The following is an 11,616-nucleotide window of genomic DNA, read 5'->3' on the forward strand; positions in this document are numbered from 1 at the left end:
ACATATTAATAAGACAAAAGAGGCCATTCACAGATCAAGCTTCAACAGTATTTACCTCTCATCGAAGCCTACTGTTCTGTATTATTATTATTATTATTCAAAAGAAATCATGGCTCTCTTGCTCTGAGAACAGATCTTAGAGTGCCCAATACAACTGGCTAGCTCGTGACCCCCCCCCCCCCCCAAAAAAAAAAAATCTCCGTTTAGCTATCGGAGTATATATATATATCACACACCCTCTCTAACTTTTCCCTCCGCATAATCATATCACTGGTTCACACCCAGTTTCATCCCACAATTCTCTGTTCTTTTTCCTTGTCAGAAACTGCGCAGATGGGTGGGCTTCATCGTCTCATCCTTGTCTGGTCCCTCTCGCTAAGTCTGTGTCTTTATCCCTACTTCTCTTATGCTCAGCTAAGTCCACACCACTACTCCAAAATCTGCCCCAATCTCGAGAACATCGTTAGAGAAGCAGTTCGCAAGAAATTTCACCAGACTTTCGTCACAGCTCCCGCCACCATTCGTCTCTTCTTCCACGACTGCTTCGTCCATGTTCGTATATAATCACCACAGAACAGTACAAGTTTCAATTTTTTTTGGTTGCAATGACTCTGATATGTGTGTCTATGTGTGTTTCTTACAGGGCTGTGACGCTTCGATTCTGGTGGCGTCGACAAAGAACAACAAAGCGGAGAAGGATCATCCAGATAATCTGTCATTGGCCGGAGATGGGTTCGACACGGTGATCAAAGCAAAAGCTGCGGTGGACGCTGTTCCTCGGTGCAGGAACAAAGTGTCGTGTGCTGATATTCTGGCTCTCGCCACTCGTGATGCCATAGCACTGGTTTGTTAATTCACCCTCACATTTTAATATCGGTGACTTCAGTTTTGTTGGACTGAGTATGATTGATGATAGGCCGGAGGGCCGTCGTATACGGTGGAGCTGGGGAGATACGATGGGTTGGTGTCGAAGGCATCGAACGTGAATGGGAGGCTGCCACAGCCGAATTTCAACTTGAATCAGCTCAATTCTCTGTTTGCTTCTAATGGCCTCACCCAAACGGAAATGATTGCTCTCTCAGGTAAATGTTGCGGGGCCCACTTGCTTTCAAGGCTGTCTTTTATTTGGGAGAGGCACTTTCCTTTTCTTTTTCTTCTTTTCTTTTCACTTCTCCCATCTCTACCTTTTCTATTATTTTATTAAATAATTTTTTAAAAAAGATAAAATTAATAAAGGGTGGAAATAGGAAAAGTGAAGAGAAAAGAAGAAAGAAGAATATGAGAGTCTCCTTCCGCTTTTATTCAGTGTGACCGCCTAAATTTATCAAATTCTCCTTATCTTGTTTTTCTCTCTTCCACCCTGCATGTGCTCCAATAGGATCTCACATTAATGGTCTTGCTTATAAAATACAAAAGAAACAAATTAATGGACTCGGTTGGACCCATTTTTCTTATCATCAATCTACAATGTAGCGAGATATATGCAAGATATGCTATTATACTTCTATATATAGTTGAATGTTTTAAAAATATTAAAATTAATTAGAATATATTGTAAGAGATAAAATATTTTGAATAAATCACTTGGTTGAACATTATATTACTTAACTGAGTTCATGTTATAATTAGGAGTGCATGGTTCGCATTGATTTAATCATTTTCTTGAGAAATTTTCTTTGCCCACCATTTGACGAGCCATGACAACAATATTGCCATCTTATCCTTTTCAATTGTCCCAACAAAAATCTCGCTGTGAATATGGAAACATATTAGCTAGTATACTCTTTTATTGTGAATCAATGTTGGTTTAGTTGGTATAATGATTTAGTTAATGACATACGAGAATGAGTCCAAATCTTGTTAATATAATAATCTTGTTAATGAATGATCCGTAGACATTTATATAAGCACTCTTCAAATTATGAGACATGTGCCAGCTGAGAGTCTGGCGCAGCACACGGCGCCCGTGCGGCGTCCTGGAGGACCCCATAATCCTCAGGACAAGCCTTACTACATACGAATCACATAGTTTTGCCCTGCCATGTGCTCATCAGGGAGGCGGCACTAGCCCCCCGGCCAGTTGTGCACTCAATCCGAAGACTGAAGTAGAACACCCCAATGCCAATGTCGCCCCCTTTACCCATATTGTGCGAGGCTAACCAGCGGATCGTTCATTACATTGGTCTTTCCACGATCACGGAGATATCATCCGTGACATTCTTCCACACCCCAATCTAGCACGCCCTCGTGCTAGGGGAGAAAGACTCCGCCCAAGGATCGTACGTACAGTACTGCCACAAACACATCAGCTTACTGCTGAGTGGCTACCCGAGTCCTACACTCTTCGGACCCACTCGCACCCGCGAGCTAACAGGAGTGGAGTCGACAACGGCCAACCTTCCCGCCCGAGTCACTATTTTGAACCCACCTTCTTGGAGGCCGTTCTGGAGCGGTGCCGAGGTCGACCAGTCCCAACGTGGGACCCCACAGGCACACGGCAATAAAGTACGTCCTGCTCTGATACCACTCTGTCACGGGCTGAGAGTCTGGCGCAACACACGGCGCCTGTGCGGCGTCCTGGAGGACCTCATAATCCTCAGGACAAGCCTTATCACATACAGATTACACTAGTTTCGCCCTACCATGGGCTCATCAGGGAGGCGGCACTAGCCCCCGACCAGTTGTGCACTCAGTCCGAAGACTGAGGCAGAATACCCCCAATGCTAATGTCATCCCCTTTACCCATATTGTGCGAGGCTAACCAGCGGATCGTTCATTACATTGGTCTTTCCACGATCACGGAGATATCATCCGTGACATTACGAGAAGACCTCCTGTGGCAGTTCACTGATCAAATCCAACGCTACAAGGAGGAAGGCGCAACGAGGGCGTCGCAAAATTAAGTGAGGGAGAATGTCACGATTCGTCATTTTTCACAAGGTTAAAGAGGTCCGAAATGTTCCAGAATCCTTCAGAAGGCTCCCAGCTAACCTTAAGAGTGTTAGAGAGTGCAAGAACATTCTAGAGAAGCTTACACAACTCTCAACCCGTAACACATGTCTTATAAGTTCTAGCGAGCAAGGAGGTCTAGTTCTAATAAACTTTTCTCCTCTAAAAAGGAATACACTTTTTTGCTGGGGTCTCCAATGACCATCCAGGATCTCCAAAAGTATCCCCGTGAGCTCATCACGAAGATTAAATCTGTCGGTGGAACATAGTGTATGTATGGTATACTTTTTAGTCATAAAATAAGTTATGTACGGGTTTAAATTTCATGTAACACAAATAAACAAGTACAGTATATAACAGGAGGATTAAAGATTCGTCATGGGCAATGTCAATAACCCGTAAGCTGTCATGTAAATGAGTAGTCACAGATTCAATCAATCTTGTAATTTGAAATTGTGAGCACCTGTCTTATAAATCAAAATGATTCGAATTAAAGTAATAATTATGGACAGATTGATGAATTAACTTTCAAATCAATGGTGGATTAGAGACAGTATTAACGGAGGATGTGCGTTGTTACAGGAGCACACACCCTAGGATTCTCGCATTGCCGCAGATTCGCAAACAGGGTATACAATTATCGCCGTAAGAAGCCGGTGGACCCCACGCTGAACGCGAAATACGCGGAGGATCTGAAGTCCATGTGCCCGAGGAACGTGGACCCCAGAATAGCCATCAACATGGACCCCGCTACTCCGCACACATTCGACCACGTGTACTACAAGAATCTGCAGCAAGGGAAGGGCTTGTTCACGTCGGACCAGGTCCTTTTTACCGACCCGAGGTCCAGGCCCGCCGTGAATGCCTTCGCCAGCAGCGCCCACATTTTCCAGCAAAATTTCATCGCCGCTATCACCAAGTTGGGCCGAGTGGGCATCAAGAACGCCAAGAATGGAAATATTCGCACTGACTGCTCTGTGCTTCACAATTGACGAGTTCTTTATTATTATTATTATTATGTTCTATTTCAATATCAATAAGAGAATGGTTTTATGTTGTACATGCGAATTTATTATGTAGTCAAGAGTGGAACTGGCTATGAATGAATTTGTATTCGTCTTGATGGTCTTTAATCCAAGACCCTCGACAACATTTGATAGAATATTTATGACTAATTTTCAACTCATCCTTCTCACATGGTGAGAATAAAATTCAGAATTTTCATTGTTTTTAACTTCATTAAATTCTATTCTAAAAATTTATAAGATTTTTTTTTATATTTAATTAATTTTAACTAATTTTTTTAATCCATTTAAAGTAATAATCGAACCTATCTGTTAGTTTAAATCAAGATTAAAAAGAGATATTTAAGTTTAACCACTCATCATCTAAAAGAAATCTCATAAATTTTTTTGAAGGATCATTTAATTACAACAATGAATAATTATAGGTCCATGAAATTCAGTTAACCAAAATTTCACAAAGCTCAACCAGAATGGTTCACAAATGAATCTCACTTCGGATTCCTCCACCTTGGGACCAATAAGGACATTGCGAAAAATCGCGTATAAAGCAAGCCTGGTCCATTTTTCCCAAATAAGTTTAATTGGGTTAGGCTGATATAAACATCAAACTTGTTTCAGGCCCCCTTTAAGCTTGATGTTCTTACTCAAGTTTATGACGGTTATATTTTGCGGCTTTCTTATTTTCGAATATCTGATAACCCTGTCAAAAAATTTGATGCAATTTAATTTAAACAAATACACTTGTCTGTTTTCAATAAGTTCGTCAAAGTTAACAAACTATTCAGTGTCTTTAACGACTTGAGGTTGTAGACTTGTAGTCACTATTTCCTTAACATAAAATGAGATATAATGAAACCACTTTATGAATATAGTACTATCTCCATTAAAAAATATAAGACATTTTTAATCTTTCGAGGTGTAATTATTTCTTTTTTTTCAAAGGTGCCCCTATTAATAATGACTTTATATTTATTATAGGATATTTAATAGGGATAAATATAGAAAGATAGAGTTAGTTAAAAAGTAGGCAAGTACTTTATTGAGGGTGAAATTCAGTTAAAAATATTTTATATTTTTAAATGGAGGGAATATATCCTAAGCATAGAAAAAAAATGAATTAAAAAAAAAAGAAGCCTCCGCAAGGTAGAATGGAATGTAATAAAAAAACTATGGCCAGAAAAAAGAATGTAATAAAAAACTACATTAAAATTTTGAAAATAAAATAGTTAAATAATAAAAATTCTTACACACTTATTAGTGTGCAGTAAGAATACAATTCATTTTCATTTGGGTTGGTAAGCTCAATTTTTTTCTTATCAAGAAATTATAGGATTTTTTTTGTTTTTTGGTAATTTAACAAAATTCTTGGAGTAAGAAATAAATCTCATTTTCTTCTTCCCCATTTAAGGCTTGTTTGTTTAAACTTAAAAAGACAATAACTTTTTCAGATAATTTGTAGATTTTATTGATAGTGATTTTTCGTTTAGAGATATTATTAAAAATAAACTTACTTTATGTTTGGTTATGTCAACACCGTATTTTGTCTAGGTATTTTTTTTAAATTTAAAAAAATCAAAATAAATTCAACTAAAAAAATATAAAAATTTAAAAATAAAATTTAATCTTTTTTAGGATTACATTTTCAAAACAAAAAAATTTAATTTAATTGATAGGGCTTAATTTTATTTTAGATAATCTTTTTTTGTTAGGATTTTATTTCTTCTAGTTCATAAATAATCAAAAAATATAAAAATATAAAAATAAAATTTAATTTTTTTTAGGATTACATTTTCAAAACAAAAAAATTTAATTTAATTGATAGGGCTTAATTTTATTTTAGATAATCTTTTTTTGTTAGGATTTTATTTCTTCTAGTTCATAAATAATCAAAAAATATAAAATATAAAAATAAAATTCAAACCTTTTTAAGATTAAATTTTAACAAAATTAAAAAAAATTTTGTTTAAATCTTTGAACATTTCTCTCAATTTATCCCAAACATCCAAAGATATTGGGAATCAATTTTTTGAGACCCAACTGTTCTTAAATTTCTCTACTTAAATTTTGTTGTTTTTCATTTAAAGAAAATATATAATCTAATTTCAAAAAAAGTGTAAACATTAATTTAAAATAAAAAAAACTAATTAATTGCTGGGTGTGCATTTCACCCACAGAAAAAAAAACAACAAAGAGGAGAACAGATCCTTCGATACAGAAGAAGAGAAAAGTAGAACTAGACTCTGCCACCAGCCAAAAACATAAAATCAAAGCACACGGAGGAAAGGTAAAATGATAACACCGCCAAACCAAGGGATACCAGACGGGAGAAAATAGAAACAAAAGAAGCAAAGGCATGCACTGAAAAAGCAGAAATAGACACACGAAAACACCAATGCAGAAAGCAAACACAAAGAAAAATATAGAAAAGAGGGAAACTTTTGGCATGCAGAGCAACAAAAAAATGAAACACCAACAAAGAAAGTAAGCACACACATGCACAAAAAAATAGAAAACAGAAAACACAAAAAGCACAGAAGAAATGCAGAAAAAGAAACATAGCAGAGCAGAGCAAGAAAGCACATAAGCTCTCTCTCCTCACATGCAAGCACTTCCCTGTTTTTGCTTTAAAGGGGATGAAGGACTGAAAGAAGGGGGGAACGGACGAGGAGAGGTTTGAGAGGAGATAGAAAAATGAAAAAAAAAAACAGAAGCAAGAGAGGAGGTGACGAGGATGAGCTTTTTTTTTAGAAAAAAGAAGAGATTGGGAGAGGAGGGGCAAGAGACCGAGAGCGAAAAGCTTTTTTTGGAAAAACAGAGAACTGAGAAAACCAAAAAAATGCTTGATCATGCAGAAAAACAAGGACAGAAAAGCCACAAAGAGTGAGAAGAAATAGAGATAGAAAAGAGAGAAAAACTGGAGAGGAGAGGCACAGAAAATTGAGAAGTAGGAAGGAGAGAACAACTAGAAGAGAAGAAGACGTTGTAGAAAACAAAAAAAAAACTCGACGATGAAGTAGGAAAGGAGATAGGAGGAAGAGAAGGGAGAGACCAAGGAAGAGAAGAGAGAGCACGAGATCGAGCTCCTTCTTCGCTAGGGTCTACTTCTGGATCTTGTTGAGGAGTGTGAAGGAAGGAGAATGAACGAGAAAGAAACGCATGAACAGTAGCATGCATGCACACTCACACGAGTTTAGGATGTTTTGCAAGCAATAAAGATATTCTCTTCTTCATCTACTCCTCCCTTCAAAACCAAGAACATGTTCAACTTGAAGTCAAGGTGAGAGGAAGAAAAATATGTATCTGCTCAAGTAATATTTAAATCATGTCATCTCCTTTAATCTGGATTTATTGATGAACATATATATATATATATATATATATTGATAGATATTAAGAGTGTGTGAACTAATCTAGATGTATGTTTTAGGCATTAAAAAAATTCAAGAATTAAATCTTTTTATATAGAATTTAGAACATATCTGAGAGGTGTTTGACAAAAATATAAAAATATATATATAAAAACAAGAGCTTGTGAGAATATTTTTGATAATTTGTAGGGTAATTATGGTTTGAAGCTGTTTCTATCATGGTTATAGTCTTGCTAAAAGTTTATGCGAAACCTGAATTTTTTTTTAGAACACATTCTTGAGTTGAAAGAATAGTGAATTATCAAATTAATTTATTCTTTCCATTTTCTTTATTGCATAAATTGTTTAGCCAACCATAATATTATGCACCGATTGTAAATGCAAATATCTCGATTATCTATTTGTCGTGTGAGATTCTAAGAATCTCTATAAGCATTTAGAATAATTTCATACTGTGTAAATTAATAAAATTTTACAGGTATGAGAATCAATCTTATAATAAATATTTAAGTCTTATGTGAGATTTTAAAAATCTTTGTAAAGACTTAAATTAATCACATCATCGTATGGGATAATATATCTTCACAGATATTGTGATTTACAATTTATATGGTAAATACATAAACAAATTTTTGTAAATAAAATAAAAATTTTTTTTATAATATTAATTAATTAAACTAATAAATTTAAATTATAATTATATTTTCTAATTAGATCTTTTGGGTCATATGAGATTTTTAAAACTCTGTAGACCTTTAAAATAATCATACTACTGTGTGAGTCAATAAGACTTCACAGGTATAATGATTAAAATTTTTATATTTAAAAATATGAGTTGTATAATTACGCATTAAAATATATTTAAAGTGAATATTATTTAATTCTTTTATTGTGTGAGACTTTGAATCTCTACAGATATTCAGGATAATCTTATATCGTGTGAATCAAAAAGATTTTCCAGATATGAGAGCAAAACTTATATATTAAAATTAACTCTCCTTTTATAATTTAAATTAATAATTTATTTAAGTCTTATGTGAGATTTCAAAAATCTTCAGAGACTTAAATTAATCACCTCATCGTGTGAGATAATAAATCCTCAAGATATAGTGATTCTCAATTTTTATAAGAAATAAATGACTTTTATAAATAATGATATAATACACAATTTAAAAAAATTAATTAACCAAATTAATGTATTTAAATTGTAATTATAATTATCAATTATATCTTTTAGTCATGTGAGATTTTTGAATTTCTGTAGACTTTTAAGATAATCATATTATCATATGAGTCAATAAGACTCTGCAGATATAACGATTAAATTTTTAATACACACACACATATAAATTATATATTAAATTAATTAAATTAAAAATATATTTAAATTTAATTCCTTATCGTGTGAGATTTTAAAATTTCTACTGATATTTAGGATAATTATATTACCGTATAAGCCAATAAGACTTTGCAGATATGATGATTAAAATTCTTTAAAAACATACATACATGCTTAAACAAAAATTACTAACACTTAAAAATGTAAATAAATTAAATTGCTAAATTTTTTTATCATGTGAGATTTGGGAATCTCAGCAGATATTTAAAACAATTGCATTACCGTATGAATCAATAAGGCTCTGCAGGTATAGAAGTTAAAATTCTCAATCATAAAACATAAAGAAAAATAATGTTAAACCCTTTTCTTTCTTTATTCCAAAAATTTAAAAATTGAGAAAATAATTAAAATTACATTACTTTTTGCAAATTAAAACACACATATCAAAATTTCATAAAATATTTTTTTTGCAAAATAATGAATTATTTTTAATTAATTTCTCTTCTAAAAAAAATATTTTCACCAATAACTTTCAAGCCCAAACTACGTGAACTTTAATCCCCATCACAAGGTACATAGGCCTTAAAGTCGGATTTTAAGTCAAGTTCTTCCTCGTAAATAAATAAATATTTCTTACTTAATTCTTATCATTTTCATATCAAACACATGAATATAAAAGAGATAATTAAAATAATTTTAAAATTATATTAATATAGCACAACAAACTTCAGGCAACCGTTCTGACGAACGGGTATTGTGGGATGCCTAACACCTTCCCCACACTCAATTGACTCCTAAACCTATTTTTTTTTTGCAGACCATCCTTTTCCTCCTTTAATCGGTTTCTTGAGATTTTTTTCAAAATTTTGGTGGCAACTTCTCTTTCGATCCAGTTCCTGTTGTGAAAGTCAGGACCTCTGCTCGCGCGCCATTCGCGTCACATTTTTTTAGGTGTAACAGTTGGCAACTCCGCTGGGGATAGGTTAGAGAGTCAAGCTTATATAAGTTTGTTGTGCGCAAAATATAATATGGTTTTTCTTTTTATTATTATTATTCTTTTTAATTTATGTGTGCTTTTCCCCCCTTCTTTTTCTCTTTTCTCTCTCTTTTTATTTTTTATAACATGTCTTAGGATAGGTAACATGTGAAACAAATCCTAGGATAGAAGACTTTTATTTGTACATATATTTGTCTCTCTGTTTGATCCGATTAACAGATGAGGATTAGGTAGCATATATGAATAAGGTAACATGCTTGCATGATCTTATCGCACACTGTGCACTTACACAATTCAACACATACATTTTGGGCCCTATACTTGGGTCTTTGAATATCATAGGTTAGTTAGAGGTTGATAGTGGTTTCCCTATGGAGTTTTGAACTCTCGGAGGTTACTACGAATACCTCACCCAAGCTGTTACTTACTCAGTAAATTCGATCCTTATAGAGCTTATGTTCTCGGAGGGTTAAAATTACTAGTAAGGTCTTCACCATGTGGTGAAGGCATCTTGGGAACCTTTTATCTATCAAGACTATAAACCTACCCTAGAGTTACATGTTTTAGACAAAAGCTAGTAGCCCAACCATTTTAGCTCATACCTGATGATTGCAAAGATAAACAGACTTAAGCTTCGTAAATAGGACACAACATGAGAGCATATTTTATTGCATCATTATCATCATCATGACATATCATTTGTACATGCTGCCTTAAAGAAAATAGTTGTTGGATATCTCATGCTAGAGCAGGTATTGAATGTCATTATACTAATCAATGTTAATGTGTCATAAGGATGGCGTTAGCATTAAATAACAAAGCTTTGCCCATGGGTCTTTAACCCCAGTGACTATAAATTCATTTCATAACATTGAAGAGTTGATGCTTTTTGTCAGTTAACTCCCATTAAATAACTTTTCTTGTTATAGGATAAAATAACGCATTTCATTTTGAAAGTGAAACATTAGCCACGTCATAGTTTTGATTGTTCATAGGCTATTTGTTAATCCTTTCTCCTTATAGTGTAATAAGTATCTGGAAGAGATTGAAAATTTCTCATTTAACTGAATGATAAATTAAGCTTTGTTTAACAAGAATTAGTTGACTCTTGTGCATAAATGTCTGAAAACCAACTGTCGTTATTTTTTTCTCTTTCCTTAAAAAAAACAATAATAAGTTATAAGGCTATTACTCTCATGACTTTAATCATGTAGGGATTTTAGTCCCTTGTAGGTTAATAGTTATTTTTCATTTCCTTATGATGCAATAAACATATGGAGGAAAGAAAATTTTGTTTGGTATAAATGAGGTAGCCTTGTAATCACTTAAGAGAATGCACAAAATTATAATATTTTTAATATCCAAACCCTTTTTATAGGGATTGCCAAACCATCTTATGCTTTTCTTAACATAAAGGTTTAAGGCACAAGTAAGCACACTTGCTTATTTAACCCTTGACAAGCAGTGAAAATGATATTCGAAATTCTCTCAATTCAATCACAAACCCTACTTCTCTAAGTGAGATTCAAAATTCTTTCAAATTGGTCCCCTACACCAACACAAGGTTGTAAATAAATAAATTGATCTTTTTTAATACATCTTCCCATCCTGACCCCTCATTTGATTTCGCAATAATCATCCATTAAAGCAAGGCCATATATGGAAAATAAATGTATTGGCATCTATGCATTTTCATATCACATGCCATGATAAAAGACTTTGAAATTTTTAAAATGATGGATTTTTTGGGTCCTTTACATGGAAAGGTCATGGTCCCCCACCTTACTTTCCACAATGCCAGTCATTTTCTCACTCCATGTCTATTGTCATTATCTCATCTATTCAAAGCACATCAATATTTCACAATATACTTTCATACCCTTACCTTGACCATCAAAAAATGATATGTAAGTATGGATGCTAGCATTCACTTAGGGC

The 11,616-nt window shown here is 33.9% G+C and overlaps 1 protein-coding gene across 1 annotated transcript; it reads left to right on the forward strand.

The window, feature by feature from the left end:
• Positions 1 to 241: 241 nt before the first annotated feature.
• Positions 242 to 4,131, forward strand: LOC129296649 (peroxidase 51-like). The gene is made up of 4 exons (XM_054935236.1): positions 242 to 552; positions 644 to 844; positions 917 to 1,082; positions 3,532 to 4,131. The coding sequence occupies exons 1-4, from the start codon at positions 334 to 336 to the stop codon at positions 3,939 to 3,941; spliced, it is 996 nt and encodes a 331-aa protein (XP_054791211.1). The 5' UTR covers positions 242 to 333; the 3' UTR covers positions 3,942 to 4,131.
• The last annotated feature ends 7,485 nt before the right edge of the window (positions 4,132 to 11,616 follow it).

The sequence above is a fragment of the Prosopis cineraria genome, unplaced genomic scaffold (assembly GCF_029017545.1).
Source record: "Prosopis cineraria cultivar Desert tree isolate PC_DT_omini unplaced genomic scaffold, ASM2901754v1 PC375, whole genome shotgun sequence".
NCBI classification, from domain to species: Eukaryota; Viridiplantae; Streptophyta; class Magnoliopsida; order Fabales; family Fabaceae; genus Prosopis; species Prosopis cineraria.